This window comes from Eptatretus burgeri, chromosome 13 (genome assembly GCF_056783735.1).
Source record: "Eptatretus burgeri isolate ZD-2024b chromosome 13, Ebu_testis_v1, whole genome shotgun sequence".
NCBI lineage: Eukaryota > Metazoa > Chordata > Myxini > Myxiniformes > Myxinidae > Eptatretus > Eptatretus burgeri.
This window is the reverse complement of record NC_140973.1, coordinates 47,874,852-47,892,996: the sequence shown is the minus strand read 5'-3', so window position 1 is coordinate 47,892,996 and position 18,145 is coordinate 47,874,852. Positions and strand designations below refer to the sequence as shown.

Below are 18,145 nucleotides of genomic sequence, written 5' to 3'. Positions count from 1 at the left end.
GATGTTGTTGAATGAGCAGAGTTTGTTGAAGGTTTCGCAGGGGCCACCAGACTACGCATGAAACCATACGTTTTAGATCCACACACACTGAGTAATATAGCTCGCTGTTTGTCTGCATCTCCAATGTCATGAGCGATGAAGTACTGGGCCAGACGCTCTGTGTGTTGCACCCAAACTTCAACGTCCGTGTCAAATTCATTTATCTTGTTGAAAGACGCCATGATTCACACCAGAAATGAATTCACAGAAAATGTATTCACTTGCCGTTTTATCCCCGTCGCCAAATGTAATATATCACTCAGAGGTTCGACCTTCCAGGCAATGAGTTTAATCACAACTCACACACACAGCCTCCAGGATCACCGCCATTGTGGCACCTCTTTGACGTCACCCTCCTGTGCCCCATGCCCAAACCACCGACGACGATAAGGGGGCGTTTGGTACAATCTGTGAGGTCCGTCGTCTGCCTTTTGAGAGCTTTGTGCACACCTTTTATGCATCTTTATTCATCGACATTGTTTTGTGATTTATGATTGGTATTTTTTGGTTCGCGGGTGCCAGCAGTGACCACTATTTTCGTTGTGTCTGTCTGTCTGTCTGTCTGTTTGTTTGTCTGTTTGTGACTTTCTCCAGAGCATAGCACCGTGACGTTTGATGTGATCTTAATGAAACTTGGACACAAGCTAGATATCATAGTCTAGTTGTGTCTTTTTGTATGAGGGGCGTCCCACGCCCTTTGTGGGTGGAGCCACGCCCACTTGAACTTTTGATTTATTTTTATTTTTTATTTTTTTCTCGATTTTTTTTCTCGCAATTTAATTTCCTAGAAGCTGTGCGTAATGTCCATAAGTACAACATATAAAAAAATCCGATTTGATTTGGTCAATTTTGACGGAAGAGATAGGTTTTTACCGTAGGGCTTCCTCTAAAGCTTCCACTAACTCAATTGTACCTATCGTGGCATTGTTCAATCATGGCCGCGAATCATCATCGCCTCCCAGCTAGTGTCTTTTGATATCATTTACCGCCATGTTTGTCCCTTTGACAAAGGTGAGTTTCTTTTTCATCTCAGTATTTCCTAACTTATGAGGTTTGACGAGGTTTTTCTCCGTGTGCTTTTTTCTGCGTTTATTTGTCCCTGCAGGCACGACGGCCGATTTTCCGTTTGGTTTGGTCAGTCTATTTTGTATTATTAGCTCACCTGGAACGGAGTTCCGGGGAGCTTATGGGATGGCGCGTTGTCCTTTCGTCCGTTTGTACGTCCGTCCGTCAACAAATAATTTCAACTTCTCTGAAACTACATCTTGGATTTCGATGAAACCTTCCACAAAGTTCATCACCGTGTATTTACCAAAGTTTGTTCATTCCATTAAAAAAAATCGGGCCATAAGGGGGTCTACGGGGGTTGCCCCCACCCTCCCCCCCTCCCCCCCAAAAAATAGGTATTTGCTTTCTTCTCAGAAACTACACATGCAATTCTGATTAAACCTGACCACCTTCATCACCCGTGAGGTAGCAAAGTTTGTTCATTCCATAAAATAAATCTCGGTCCGAGGGGGTCTGCAGAGGGAGTTTATTGGGGGGGTTGTCCCCCTCCCCAAAGAGATATTTGCTTTTTACTCAGAAATGGCACATGCAATTCTGATGAAACTTGATTACAACCTTCATCAGCCATGGTGTACCAAAGTTTGTTCATGGCATTAAAAAAAATCTGGCTCTTTGGGATGTAATGGGGGTTGCCCCCCCCCCCCAAAATGTATTTTCCTTCTCAGAAATTACACACACAATTTCGATGAAACTTGACAACACCCTTCATTATCCATGGTGTACCAAAGTTTGTTCATGGCATTAAAAAAAATCTGGCTCTACGGGGTGTAATGGGGGTTGCCCCCCCCCAAATATGTATTTTCCTTCTCAGAAATTACACACACAATTTCGATGCAACTTGACAACACCCTTCATTATCCATGATGTACCAAAGTTTGTTCATGCTTTTGAAGAATTCCAAGTCTATGGGGGTCTACGGGGGGTTACCCCCACAAAATAGGTATTTGCTTTCTTCTCCAAAACTACACACACAATTCCGATAAAATGTCACCACAACCTTCATCATCCGTGATATACCAAAGTTTGTTCATGCTTTTAAAGAATTCCAAGTCTAAGGAGGTCTAGGGGGTTACCCCCACAAAATAGGTATTTGCTTTCTTCTCCAAAACTACACAGACAATTCCGATAAAAAGTCACCACAACCTTCATCATCCGTGATATACCAAAGTTTGTTCATGACATTAGAAAAATCAGGATCTAAGGTGGTGTAATATGTATTTGTCTCCCTCCCCCCCCCATCCCTTTCCAACCCAACATATGTATTTGTATTTTTCTCCGAAACTACATTCACAATTTCGATGAAACTTGACCACAACCTTCATCACCCCTGATGTACCAAAGATTGCTCACACCATTAATAAAAATCCGGATTTAAGGGTGTCTATGAGGGGGTTGCCCCCCAAAAGAGGTATTTGCTTTCTTCTCTGAAACCACACACACAATTTAGATTAAACTTGACCACAACATTCATTGCCCGTAATGTACCAGAAAGTCAAAAATAATCAGTGAATCGACATTTCATGAGCAAAATTTTTTTTAAGCAAGTTCTCCAATACAAGCCACAACTTCATACAGAAAAAAAAAACAGAAAAAAAAATAATAATAAATAAATAAATATTTTTGGGTTTCCTTCAAATAACAAGATCAATTTTTTTCTGAAAATATTGTCCATGAGCCTAAGCATTGTATATAAAAGCATAACAATGACAATAGAAACTTGAACTGCCACTTTATAACTTCTAGTAGTGATGACCGGGTACCCAAATACCACACGGCTTCGATACAAGGTGGGACTGACGAGTTATGAACCGAGTAGCACGAAGTGTTCAATCTATTTATTGCTTATGCAGTTTGCCATTTTTCCTGGGGACATTGTCGGTATCAATTGAATTGGCGTTTAAATTACCTGAACATGAAGAAAGAAATGTGCGGGAAATGTCACCTTGGGTCCACAGGGTAAAGCGGAACGACCCCAAGTAATTACAAGCCCCCCCCCCCCATACCTCTCTCTACTGTGCGAGATTGATAAGTTATAGACGCAGTCACACTCCGCATTGAATCTATTTATTACGCAAGCAGTTAGCCCTTTTTCCTGAATACATAGTCGGTAGCAATTGAATTGGTGTTTAAATTAACCTGAGCACAAAGTAATAAATGTGAACACCATCAGCGGGATTCCCCTGAGTCTAATATGGCTCCACACGTTTCTCTACGATGCGGGATTCACAAGTTATGCATCGAAAAACAGGCCATGTTCCATCCATTTATTATGTGCACAGTTGACCATTTTTCATGGGGCCATCGTCAGTATCAATTGAATTGCTTCTGCTGTATCCTCAAATGCATGCAGGTGCAGCCAAGTGAGTCTTGTGCAAAAAAAAAAATTCTAAAAGTTCTCAGATTCAAATAATTAAATAATTCTGGCTGCCAAACTGTGTGGCCGATCGGGTTGAAATTTTAAACCTATGTTCCCCATGTCAGCTAGATTATAATTGTGAAGTTTCACTTGTATTGATGCAGCGGTTCCAGAGTAAATATTACTTAATATTTTTCATTCAATCCAACATGGCTGCCAAACCATGGGGCCGATCAAGTTGAAATTTAAATCCTTCATTCCAATGACTGCTCCATCATAGCTGTGAAGTTTCACATTTATTGATGCAGCGGTTCTTAAGTAAACATTAATATTTTTCCTTCAATCCAATATGGCTGCCAAACGATGTCATACATCAAAAGGAGGAGAAAACTTTTTGTTTGTCATGGAGAGGCGGTCATATATGTAAAGTTTTGCCTCGATCTGTTCAGCCGTTTCAGAGAAGAAGACTTTTAAACTTAATAATTTTCAATCCAATATGGTTGCCGTACCACGTGACCTATTTCATCATAAATTTTAATTCTCCCTCGAATAGGGTAGTGGATCATGCTTGTTAAGTTTTGTGTTGATCGGACATGGTGCGTTTTTCTATCCAAGATGGCCACCAAACCATGTGACTTGTGATGTCTTTTTTTAACCATATATGCAGACATGGTGGTAGATGACAGTTGCAAATTTTCACTTCGATCGGTTAAGTAGTTCCAGAGAAAACGTTATTTAGTATTTTTATTCAATCCAATATGGCTGCCAAATCATGTGACCTATCAATAAGAAATTAACAAACTTATATCCCATTGCATTGGAGAATATGTGTGTGAAGTTTCCTCTTGATCTGACCAGCCATTCTCGAGAAAATATTTGAAGGTTTTATGGTAAATTCAACATGACCGCCAAACCATGTGACCTATCAATAAGAAATTAACAAACTTGAAAAAGGATGTCATGGGGAGTGTGTGTGTGTGTGTGTGTGTGTGTGTGTGTGTGTGTGTGTGTGTGTGTGTGTGTGTGTGTGTGTGTGTGTGTGTGTGTGTGTGTGTGTGTGTGTGTGTGTGTGTGTGTGTGTGTGTGTGTGTGTGTGTGTGTGTGAAGTTTCGCCTCAATCCGTCCAGCCATTCTGGAGAAGATTTTTTTTTTTTTTAATTCAAAACAATATGGCTGTCGAACGAAGTGACCTATGACGTCCAAATATTTTTTTCTTACAGCGAATTGTTACGTAGATGACGCTCAAGAAATTTCTGATTTTTCCCATGCAGCATTCTCCCAGTCGAATTTTCACCGGGATACCACTTCCCCGATGTCGTCACAAAAATCACAAGTGTTCCCCATGGGGAGTTCATTAAAATATATGAAACGAAATTTTTTTCCATATTGCACGGTTTCAGAGATACAGAGGTCCAAAGTTTTTCGGTTTTTCCAAGATGATGCCTGTACCACGTGACCTATGACGTCATAATTATCAATTAAGTATGCTATCAAAAAAGATACATACTATGGTGAAAATATCCTGTCGATCGGACTTACCGTTCCTGAGAAAATGATTTTTAAAGCGAAAATATCCGAAAATTGCGGCGGAAGAAAAATAACAAATAAACAGAAGAAAAACAATAGGTTACCCAGTCCATTAGACTGCGTACCCTAACTACAATATATTTTGCAAGTTAACTTTGTTTCAGTTCCTGGGTCCAATGGACCCATGTTATGCAAAGTCGTCTCGATTTTTATCCATGAACCCTTGGGTTAAGGAAGAAGAATAAGAATCCGGAGAGGATGTCCTTTTCACCCTCCGACCCTTTTCAGTAACTCCAGGATGTGAGTGTTCATCCAGTAACCCCCTACTGGTTAAAGTTTGTAAATCCAGGCTTACTGCACACATCCACTCCTTTGTTCCTCATTTCTCCCATTTGTGGACCCACCTTCCTTCCTGAGGTTCCTCTGTATCGTTCTTCCCTCCAAGGCTTCAAGCACGTGATGTACCACAATTTCGTGTCATCCCCCATCATTACCCACAATGTTTATTACTCCCATTAACCTTTCCTGTCACAACCCTCTTCCTTGCACGGTTTCTGTGTTTCCTCCCCCCTCTCTCTTCTCTTTTCCTATTCTTTCCTACCATTGTTTATTTATTTTATATTTAGAAAGGAAATAACTTGCACCAAAAACTTTAACATTTTCACGCTGACGCTTACGCCGGGGGTATCGCTATAGCTCTCTGTTCTTCGAACAGGCAAGCTAAAAAAGAGACTATTTTAAATGCAAATAACTTGGTTATTTTTACCCTTGCTGAAGGAGAGGGTATTGCATTTGGGTCCGTTTGACTGTTTGTTTGTTTATCCGCACAGAATTATGGTGTTTTCTCTGCAAGTGCTTGTCGGATCGAGATGAAATTTTCACCAAAAGAGCGACGACTCAAGTGGAATATTTTGTTGATAATTATGATGTTATAGGTCATGTGGTGTGGCAGCCTGGTGTTGGCGCAGTGGTAAAGGCAGCGGCTTGGGATCCAAAGGTCCTGAGTTCAAGCCCCGTTGGGCCACTGAATTAATACACCAGGGGGTTGAATCAGCCTGTCATCCTTCCGAGGTCGGCGAAGTGAGTACCAGTGTCCTGGGCCGATGTATACCCCGGTTAACATAGGTGTACCATATCCCTGTGTCGTAAGAGGCGACCAGGGTTGCGTCAGGAAGGGCATCCGGCGTAAAACATGTGCCAAATCACTATGCGGATTATATGGATGATCCGCTGTGGCGACCCCGAACGGGAGCAGCCGAAAGAAGAAGGAGAAGAAGAAGAAGAAGAAGAGGTCATGTGGTGTGGCATCTATGTTGGAAAACCAGAAAAACTTTGGACATCTGTATCTCTGAAACCATACCAAGTTAAAAATTGAAACTTGGCACATGGCAAGTACTCCTCATGGGGAATGTGAATTTTTTAATGCCGTCAAAGGTGCCCTTGTTATGATGTCATAATTGCATATGTAGAATACTACATTTAATCAGTATGAAAATTTTTGAGGATCATCGAGGGATAAAATGGTCCACAGAAAAAAAAAATTGATGACGTCATCTGTCACGTGATTCAGCAACCATATTGTTAAAAAAAAATCTTCTCTGAAGTGCCTGAACAGATCTTGGCGAAGCTTTACAAGCATGACCACCTATCCAAGAGAAACAAAAAGTTCACACATGATGTCATAGGTCACATGGTTTGGCAGCCACATTGGATTTAACCTAAAACCCATAAAAATCTTCTTCCCCAGAAAGGCTGGACAGATCGAAGGAAAACCACACAAATGTTCCCCAAGCCTTGTGTGTACAAGTTTGTTTAGCAATAATTGATAGGTCACATGGTTTGGCAGCCACATTGGATTGAAGAAAAATATTAAATAATGTTTTCTCTGGAACCACTTAATCGGCATGACACTTAATTATGATCTCGTGGTGATGGGGAATACATGTTTTAAATTTCAACTTGATCAGACGCTTGGTCTCGTAGCCAGAATTATTTAATATTTTTGATCTGTGTTCTTTTTGTTTTATTTATTTATTTTGGAATATTTATTGTGCCAAAATGGGTTTTATGGTAGAGGAGTATCAGCTGAAATGTGAATCCCATCCAGATTCCTCCTGATGACTTCATCTTTGCTTTTTGCTTGTTTAGGTTTTTTCTGATTACCCCAATGCATGGCTGTACCTATTTGGTCTTCCATTTGATTTGAATTGAATTTATTTTAATCCCATTTAAAATTCAATTGTATAATAATAATAATAATAAAACGTCATGGGTCAAGGTCAGGTGTCCAATCAAAGCAGGGTTGCATCAAAGGGGGATGTCTTGGGACCCAGTCATCACTGCCAGCAGTCATAGAGTGGCAGTTCTAGTTATGTCTTATGAATTACGTAAGACACTAGTACACAAATGCCACACAAAATACACCACACAGAACAAGTCCTGGTGAGGGTCTGTAATCTCTGATTGCTCTTTTTCTTGTTTATGTTAATGTTTTGGACTGAGAAAATATCTGATTCACCTAAAATAAATTGTATTTTCTGGTGGAACAGCATCAAAAACAATCTTGTTGACATGCATACATTTTATTTGTCGATAATCACAGCAGCATGTTACTACCTTACTCTTTTCTCTCCAAGGCAGCTGGGACTCGACCTTGTGCCAAGAAAAGATTATGACATGGTGGATCCGGAGATGATCAGTGTGGCTGAACTCTATCGGCTGGTAGGTCAATGTGGCTCAAAAACTTCACCTTGTTTTACATTTGCAAACAAATCTTGTTTGCACCTGTTTCAATGATTATCACAGTATATCAGTAAGCATCATATTAATCAATGATTGGGTTGGGGAGTGTGAAAGAGATCTTTGACAGTGCATAGAATCATTGTGCTCAAAGATTAACAACAATGATTAACTTATGGCTTTACTTGTAAAACTAAAAAGTAATCACTCATTGAAACTTAAATTTACTGTTTTTTTAAACTCAGATATAAACAAGTAGAGAGAGGTGCATTCAAAGTACACCGCCCCCATGCCAAATAAATAAATAACAAATCCTCCAGCGCGCGACATTGCCGGGGCATCTTCGGTGCCCAGCAATGCCGCCGTGCAGCACATGGAGATGGAATTCGGAGGGAACGGTGCACTTCTGAGGTGAATCTGTACAAATGGTACTTCCTCGCTGTGCAGCGCATTGAGACAAAATTGGGAGGGAGTGGTGGACAATAACTGATTGATTAATTGCATGATTAAAATAAATAAATAATAATCATAAAATAATTTCTTCGTCAATTGGCTAATAGCATAGCAAAACCACCACTGTTTCATCCGAATCTGTAACTTTTTGAAAATTAACTAATTTATCGAAATATGAATAATCAATTGATTAATTGATTTCTCAATAAATCAAAAATACCCATTATAGCCAAATCACTTGTTCACTGTCATGTCCAAATATCAGTTTTCTCGCTTAAAAGGTGCCTGAGATATTGCCCAGATGAGAAACAAACAAATTAATTAATTAATTTGATTTTAAAAATAAATAAATAATCCATAAAATTGACAAATAATAAAATAAAAAATACTGTTTTTGCCAAAGCACATCTTCACTTTTGTCCCCAAATTTCAACTTCCGAGCTCCAAGGATGGCTGAGATATCGCCCTGACAAATAAACAAGAAAATGACGTCGTGTGGAGCACGATACTTGTAAAATCCACCCCCCCCCCTCTCCAAAGGTTGCCATGGATACGTCAAATTGTCCATTTCATTAAGATTAAAATTGACAATCTTAATCAAAGCTCAGGTCAATCGGATGAAAATTGATTATTTTTCAGCTTGAAATTGATAATTTTAGAAGTTTGACCTTGAGTTGACCTTTGACCTTTTGACCTCAAAAATAGTTGCTTTCCAAATCCAGTGATGCACTATGCAATTGCTCTTTAATCGTCAAGTCAATCGGATGTAAATTGATGATTTTTCAGTTGAAAATTGATGATTTTAGATGTTTAATCTCAAGATGACCTTTGACCTTTGACCTCAAAATCAATAGGTTTCTCAGTTGAGACTACCTCTCCAACTTGGTGAAGTTTCATGGCGATCGGTTTGGAATTGTGACCTGTAGGCGATTGACAGACAGAATATATAACCAAATCGACTGACCAATATCAAATGACTTACCAATCGACGCAGTGCAGCATGTTAATATCAGTTGTAATGACAATTTTAATATTCGAATGACAGTTTGAGTCGATGTTTAGATGGAGGTGCTGTGTTATAGACATGTCTACAAGGTAAAGTGTTTATCACTTGACATATTATCAAAAAGTGGTGTATGATTAAAGTTAGTCATATGGAGTAAAACTTTAAATAAAAGTAATCATTAAATGTTTGAATAAGGATATTGCATTGCTGTGTTGACTGAATGTCTGGACACAACTATGGGTTGTGTATCCATTGATGTTGAGTCATCCACTGATGTGGACCGGCGACCTGGGTTGTGGATCCGCTATTTGGAGAGGTTCTTGGCCGAAAGGATCGAAACCTCGATGATAAACGGTGCCCAGCTGATGATACGGGCAGTTGGGAAATCAGTCAATTGGTTATATGTTAAGGTTATAACTTCAAATAAAATAGCTTTTGTAAGTACTTACCATTACATAGTGTGTGTGTGTGTGTGTGTGTGTGTGTGTGTGTGTGTGTGTGTGTGTGTGTGTGTGTGTGTGTGTGTGTGTGTGTGTGTGTGTGTGTGTGTGTGTGTGTGTGTGTGTGTGTGTGTGTGTGTGTGTGTGTGTTGTTATGTCTGGATTTCTTCTTGAGATTATGGTGCAGTAATTGGTCTTTCTTTTGATACTTGAAAAGTATTCGACTTTGCAAGTAACAAACAAGAAAATTGGAGTAAAAACTGAGTACTCCCTTCCTTCGGCACCTGGTGATGACCTCATGCATCATCTGGATATGGAATTGGGAAGGAGCGTTGTACAATACGTTTTTGAATGGATAAGGTTGTCCTTTGTTAATATAATTACTTTTTGGGTAATAATAAATGGGTAATGGAACACATTCTAGTTATTGGTTAACCATCATGCCCCATTGATGTGTAAAATTAAAAACATAAAGTGGTTTTACAATCAGAAAAATAAATTGCAAATAATTGCCACATTTTTCATTCTTCCACCTGAAATGGCATGTCTGAAGAGTCTGAGATATAAATGGAGAGGAAGACAAATACAGCTAAAACAATCCATGTGGTTTTGGAATGAACAACTGGTCTTGCTGTTGAAGGCGAGTGTTGATCGGCGGTGGCAGACATGGAAAACAATGGGTGAAATCAACAAAACGTTCATTGAGTTGTGAGAAACAAGGAGAAGCTGACGTTTCGGGTGTTAACCCTCTTTTACTCCGACGAAGAGTTAACACCCGAAACATCAGCTTCTTCCTGCTTACCATGGCAGTTATCATGTATAAATCAACAACCTGTTGATTTCATCCATTTCTATAGTTTTCACTTTCTCTAACTTTCCTTACCCATTTTTATGCCATTTGACATCCTGAACGATTGATGTATGTGTCACCGACAGCAGTTTAAAGTTTAATGAAAATGAGCAGTTTAGGAGATTTCCCCCCCCAAAAAAAATTGGATACATGGAACCTTTTACAACTTTTATATATTATCATTTCAATCACGATTTGCTGGCCTTGTCAAATGAATGGTTCTAATCCTTTAATACCTTTTCAAACCTCAGCTTTCAATCTCATGGTTGTTCATCTCCTTGTTCCCTCATTTAAATGGCACTTTTGGATCATTATGAAATTTGAGCTACCTGTGGACCAGTCCAAGCAACTTGGTTCAAGCAATTGCCACTCATAAGTTAAGTGAGTGTTTTGCCACTCAAGCTATTGCCACTTGTCTTTTGATGATATTTAAGTCAATAAGCTGGTGTCACTTCAGCCCCTTTGACCTTTTTATATACATGGTTTTATATACTCTTGGAAGAGCAAGGAGACAGAACAGACCAAAACACAACATAACAAAGGGAACAGCAGGAGAAAGGGGAAACCCCAATAACAGGGAGGACAAGATGGATACATCAGCAAAAATTTGGGAGGGTGGGGATGGTTTCATGGGTGTCGAAAAGATCATGGCTTTGGCTGTGGGATAGTGGTGAACAGCTGTCTTGAAGACCAGGAGAGAAGAATGAGAGAAAAGAGAGTGTGGAAGGTGGTTCCAGGAAGAAAAAAAAAGCGGAATAAATGAGTGTGGTGATCATTGGTTCTGGATTTTGGCAGTTTCATGAGGAGGGGGTTGCTGGTGGCCAGTTTACGTCATGCAGCTACTTGTGGGGGTGGGGGAGGGACCAAGTTTGGAGAGGGCAGACGGTGTAAGGCCAGAAATAAAGTGGAAGACAAAGAGATCACCGACCTGTCGGCAATGGCGAAGTAATAGGCCCTGAGACTTAGCTTCATCACAAGAGATTCCAATGATCTTGAAAGCCTTGGTTTTCGTGGTATCAAGCTGAACAAGATGTGAGGCAGGGGAGCCAGCCTAGAGGGGACAGCAGTCTTCCATCAAGCTGCAGATGAAAGCCTTGTAGGTGGATAGGAGCTCACGTATGCCAAGGAAGGACTTTGCATGATGAAGTATACCGAGCCGGCATCTGGCTTTGGAGGCCAACCCCGAAATGTGGCTTGCCTCAGAGGTCATGGCTGAGAGTAGGACCCAAGAGTTTGAGTGACTGAAACTTGTCGAGATGGTTGTTGAGAAAGTAGATGGGAGGTTTTGTGAAACAGTCCTTTCAGAGATAGGGCGTTTTCCCTCCAAACTCCACTTCCACACCTTATATTGTGGCTGCTGTGGTTTGACACAGTTGAACTTTATTGTTGATGACATAAACAGAGATAATTTGGTTATAGCTCCTGTTTACATTTTTGTACGCCAGCAAAGTAGCCTCGAGGTATGCATACTCTCCTTTGAGCTGCTAGCCTGGGTTTGAATCTTAACCCACCATTAAAGCATCATTCTGGTGTTTCACATAACATGATGCATCAATGTATACACTGTCCATTGAAAAAATGTTCAGTCGGAGGGGCTGTCTGCCAGCACCGCGGGCATTGGTGGATGTTAAAGATCCCACGGTGTCTTTCACAGAGGCGAATATCCAAATTTGTGCTTGTCGAGCGTCGGGCCTGGTCAGCTGCTTCCAGAACGATTGGGCCAGAAATGTCCCCTCCCCCACATCCACCCCCTGTTCAGTCTCTCACGAAAGTTGGGAATAATTGTAGCTGTTGAAGATGTTCATATTTTAATTAAAATTTTCAAAATATATTTCAGGGGACATTTTTATGACCATTATTCAGTCCGGTGAGTGCCGAACATGGTGATGTTAATTATGTCAGCATTTTAGGACCGATGACAGAGCAGACACCAAGCTGGTGAGAAATGCATCAACAAATTGAAGAATAGCCACGAACAATCAAACAAGATTAATTAATTTATTTTGAAATGAGAGAACACAGCTGCAAAAGGGTTTTCGGAATTGAAAAGAAACGGCGATATGACATGGTCGACTCAATTTGGGAAAACTGCCCTTTGACCATGAGCGAAGGTGAACATGAAGCAAGCATCGAATTGCAAAAGAATAAAGGGAACTTCTTGATTTGTAAGATATTATTATGACATGTTGTGTAAAATGGAGAGCTTTATCACGGATACACTGTTTACTTTCGATCTTCATTGGTGGATGTCGGGGATGCATCAAAGCACATGTCACATTCGATGTTAAGTGCTGTGAGGAAGTTCATGCAACCTTTTCAGAAACCTGACAGAGTAGAAAACTTTACTACAAAAGTGAATGAATCGCTTTGAGGTGCTTATAAACTCGGCTTGCTCATTAGAGGAGAAACATCATTGTTATGAGGACAATTCAAAGGCGTTCCGTCCCAAATCAATAATTTCATTGTGTTTTGGTGTGCCCTTGATGCAACTCTGGAAACAATAATTTTCATGTTACTCAGAAGTTAAAAAGAAATTCATTCTTTGTAAAAAGAAAGACGTGCACAAAAATGGTCAAAGGGGAAGAAAAGAAAAGAAAAGTCATGTCTATTCTAGTCTATTCTCTCACTGGTATCATTGCTGCATTACATCGAGGCCTCACCCTGCTTGTGTAACACCAGGCTGACAGTTTATAGCTGGGCCAAGATGCAAGCCCAGGCGAGACGGCTCAGAGGCGAGAGTATTGTACTCAAGGTCTTGTGCATCCCACACAAACCCTGCCGTCAGACATGAACAATGTGTACCCAAACTAGTTGCTCCACGAACATATCCCAAGAATCCTTCAAGTAGACAGGATGCACGTTTGTTGCTCAACACAATGTGACACCAAGTGCTGGCAATAACATGGTGATGAAAGGCTGGTGTGCAGCTTGTTTTCTATGATATTCCATGGAATGTAAGTCTCGATGAAATTTACTGGTGCTTGGCTGACATCCCATTAACTTCATCCACTCTTGTGTCGTCTCATGAAGCTGTTTTCCATGTAGCAGTCTGTCATAACGTTCTCTTTTCCACTTGAGATGATTTTCGATGGTCTGCCAGATTCATGATCGGTGCTGATTTTGCCTTCAGTCTTATCCTTCATGATGACCTTATCCTCGGTTTATTCAGGGATTGCTTAGATTGTTGAAATCATTCTGATCTCTATAAGCTGCCCTGTTTCTGACTGCTCATTATCATTGCTTGTTCGAGATTTTGTAACTCATCCTCCTGGGACATGATGTTCTGAAATCTGGGCAATTAGATTGCTCTCTGATTAAGTTATACTGTTTACAGATATGCAAATTAGGGGTACCCTTTGGATTTGGTCGGTTCAGGTTTTTCCTCTGACTAGTTATGAAAATTTTCTGATATTTGACGTCAATCTGATCTTCAATTAATTTGATAATTACGCTCCTCATTGGAGAAGATATTGCATTTGAGTGCATTTATTTATTTATTTGTTTGTTTGTCCTCACAGAACGTGAGTGTGTGTATTAATTACATGAGACTCTTTAAGATCCCTAACACCCTACAGAATCTTTACAACCCTGAGACCCATTAAGACCACAAAGATCCTAAAGACCATGAAGACCCACCAAGATCCTGAGAACCCAAAAGACCCAGAACACCAAAAATATTCAGAAGACCCAAAGAACCCAGATGACCCAAAAGCCCCCAAGGACCCAAAAGATCAAAAAGACCCAGATGACCCAAAAGCCCCCAAGGACCCAAAAGATCGAAAAGACCCAGAGGACCCAAAATAACCTGAGGACACAAAAGACCCCAAAAGACCCTGATGATCCAAAAGAGCCCAATGATCCAAAATATGCCGAGGACCCAAAAGACTGAAAAGACAATCAAGACCTTTCATTTATTAGATCTTCTATTTATTTTCCACACAAAATACACCACATAAAACAAGTCCTGGTGAGGGACTGCAATCTCGGATTGCTCTTTCTTGTTAAATATGAAAAGGGTAAAGATACAGCATTCACATTCCACCATAAATAAAAACAGAACACGTGATTGTCGTTGACGCAATTTATTTATTTGCCATCATAGAACACAGATGAGGTGCAGACATCTGACGGAGGTAAATGCAGAGGAATTACACGTCCATTTCATTGTGACCGAAGCACGTAATGCTGCGTTTTGGCAAATGTTTCACAAAGGGATCTAACTTCGAAGTAAAAATCTCAATACCAGGTATGTCCACCTCCAGCAGAAATCAACGCATTGAACTGTCATTGCACTAACGGTATGAGAACTCGAATCTTGGCCTGAGGAATGCCATTCCACGCTCGAGTCAGCGCCTATTCCAGATTTTTGAGTGTCTGTGACTGTCTAAGCAAGGTTTGAATGCGACTAACAATGATATCTCAAAGATGTTTAATTGGATTTCAATCTGGCGAAATGGCAGGTCACAGTGTCACAACATGAACGTTGGCATTTACAAGAACGTTCCTTGTTCGAATAGCCCAGTGAGCAAGAGCATTGTTGTGCATAAAGATGATTTCTGGATCATGTTGTTGAAGGGTAGGCAACACATGTTGCTGTAAGATCTCATTAATGTATTGATCTGCCACCAGATTGCCACGGACATTGATCAGCAAGTTGATGCGAAAGGTTTCAGCAATACCACCCCATATCATGACAACTTCCACATCCAAAATTAGCAGCTTCCCGGACACAAACTGGGGTATATTGCTCACTACATCTTCTGTAGACTCGTGTACAGCCATCATGCCTTTCAAGGAGAAACCTAGATTTGTCACGAAACAAAACGCTTGCTCATTGCCTTCACGTCCAACGTAATTGCTGAGTTGATCGCTGCAAGCATGTTGCGGTGCAAGTCTTGTACGTTGAACAGGATGACGAGCACGGAGCCTTGCATCACGGAAACTCCTCAAGACGCTTATCCTGCGAGAGCCAGGTAGTGCGTTTGCAGTACTTTGGGCAGTTTGAAACAAATTGCATAAATGTGTCGTGCGAATGTCTCGGTCTTGAGTTGGAGTCGTTTTCCTGGGTTTTCGGAAGCACATACAGTATTTCGGGTGTTAACTCTTCGCCGAGCTCTTAACATCAGCTTCTCCCTGCTTCTCCTAGCTGTAAACATCCCTCAATCAACATTCTGTTTATTTAATTCATTATTTATTGCAACTAGTAAGTTGCCCGTGCCCACACGGGATTCTAAACGCGGTAGGGATGAAGACGGAAAAAATGAAAATGGCGTCTTCTATCGTCGAGCCGGCAAGCTGGGAGCAACAATTCACATTTATTGCCACATCTGATGCAATTTAGCGAGGTGTTCCATTTGAAAGTGTTTGTTCGATGTATGTCGCTTTTTGATGCCTGATCGGGTATGTAATAAAAAAAAAAATTGTGTTTGTGTCAAAGCCAGTGACTAGTTGCAAATTAATAGTCGGATAGTTTGGTTCACCTAGTTTCTGTCTCCTGGAATGGTCAGTCTGTGGTCAGTCTTGTATTCTGAATCACGAATGTCAAACTAAACGTTGCTTTGTTCGTGTCTCATAATATCCTCAACGTAGCCATTTGTGGGGGATGTTTAAAATGTTCTACGAACGACATACTCACAATAGTTCAAGACAAGCTAAACGTTATTCGCCTGCCTGACTCGTATTTGACAAAATCTGCGTGACTCGTATTTCTTTAATAATTTGACCAATCAACGCTCAATATTTGGTGATAATTTGAAATTTTAATGTCCCTTTTCAAATATAACCGAGTTCACCTAGCAACACGAGGCAGGAACGTTTTGAGGCAGCACAGGGTTACATTAAAAATGTCAAGAGGATAAAGGATAAAGTCAAGCAAATTTCTTACGAATTCAAATCCATCCTGATTTTACAGACTACCATTTATACCAAGGCAGAGAATCCCCCCATCACCAATCACCCTGCTGCCATTGCACTGCACAGGGAAATCGTTCAGCCCGTAAATTAAAATCCCCGCATCCGCAGCACCCGCGGCACCTGCGTGCGTCAGATAAGAAAAGTCTGTTTGTTAAGAAGTTTTCATTTAAGTCTCCTCTGAAATAAAGTGCATTGCCCCGTACAGGATCGAAAGACTTTTACGTGAATTGCACTGACCACCTAATTTGGCTGAGGAAGAGTTATTATTCCCCAAAAAATACTTTACTTGAGAAATTAACTCATTGCGAGCATTCACTTAGGAACGAATGAATTATAAATCGATGAATTGGCTTCTTGAGAATGAATCACCCAAGCATTTTTGTGGCTGCTTCTTATTCTTCTTCTTTCGTATGCAGCACACGACTGTGGGTAGTTTAATTGGCTGGGTCGTGCAGCTGTACCGCAAATGCAGTGCCCCGTGTAGGTTAGAGCAGGAATTTGTAATTTGTTCAGGAGACCGGTGATAGCTCGACCCACTCTTTGCTAAGGACATCGTGTGATCTTTATTATCCACCAGCTAATGCTGATAGATGGGATGCCCAGTTTAACATCACACATTGATGGGCCCTGCATGCAAAACACCGGGGGGGGGGGGGTACATTTATAGCTGTGTCAAGATTCAAACCAAGGTGAGGCAGCTCAGAGGTGAGTGTGCATACTGTAAGGCTATTACTGCCAAACCTGCTTTGTGGCTGGTTAATTAGAAAGAGGTTCTATGGCTCCTATGGTTGGCAGTGAGTGTCCCGGAAGCAGCGGCGGAAAAGAGAGTGGCATCTCTCTATGTGGGAGAATTGTGTGCTTCGCCTTTGGGTCACCCAGATTGCTCAGATGGCAAAGCACTGGTGCAGTTCACCAGAGGACCTGGTCTGGGTGCATAAGTTTCCCACATATATGTATTAGAAAGAGGTTATTCAAAATCAACATTATAAAGATGTAAAATGTGTTACCACCTTGCCTTTTCGTGGACCGATGTTTATAAATAACATGCAGTGGATCAAATTAAACATTAATCCTTGTACTTCATTTATCAAACCACTGTCTGCTTGCACTACGTGGTGGCTGATATTAATTCTAACTCCTTTGCCATATCAGATGGATGGAAGAGTGGAAGCTGAGCCCCAACCACAACCTCCAATGCCTTACCACATCAACATGAGCCTCAAAAGTTTTGGGTACAATATCTTTGGCGAGGAAGTTGAACTCTCATTTTTCCTGTATGACATCAAAGAAGGCAAACCCATAAGGTGCGTCACGATAAGACAACGTGAAGCGGTGCTTGATGGTTCCCTAAATGTGTTCCCAAAAAGTGGAAGAAATATTCACATTGCTTTTCTTTTTTTTGTAATTGAAGTTCACTTATGAGATGTAGGAAGCACCATTTTCTGGCACAATTAAGTGCTTACTCCACATCGTCATTACATATCGGAGGGTATGAGTCAACCACAAAGTGTAGACTGGTAACTTCTGTAGGGCAAACCAGGTGAGGCAGGCAGGTGACTGTTTTTATTGGAAATCTGAGAGGGACGTTGTAATTTCCTTGAGATGGGCATGTTTTGTAGATTCTCAGAATCCAAATCATTTGTAGCTCTCAGTTGGTTTAAAACCGACAACGTCTCGGTTGCCATTCAAGTGTCCTCACCGCTTTGTCACAGTTTACCACAATAACAATGATTCTACTCTGCACATGTACGGCT

The 18,145-nt window shown here is 40.8% G+C and overlaps 1 protein-coding gene across 7 annotated transcripts in view; it reads left to right on the top strand.

Annotated features, from left to right (window-relative positions):
- The window catches only part of LOC147014419 (dedicator of cytokinesis protein 3-like), a 381,754-nt gene that overhangs the window by 107,628 nt on the left and 255,981 nt on the right, over nucleotides 1-18,145 (top strand). For 6 of the 7 annotated variants that reach the window (XM_085852361.1, XM_085852356.1, XM_085852357.1 and 3 more), the window contains 2 exons: nucleotides 7,627-7,711; nucleotides 17,544-17,695. In XM_085852361.1, the coding sequence (XP_085708487.1) occupies nucleotides 7,627-7,711; nucleotides 17,544-17,695 (237 nt within the window). The remainder of the gene's footprint in view (nucleotides 1-7,626; nucleotides 7,712-17,543; nucleotides 17,696-18,145) is intronic. The other variant, XM_085852360.1, reaches the window with a different exon arrangement.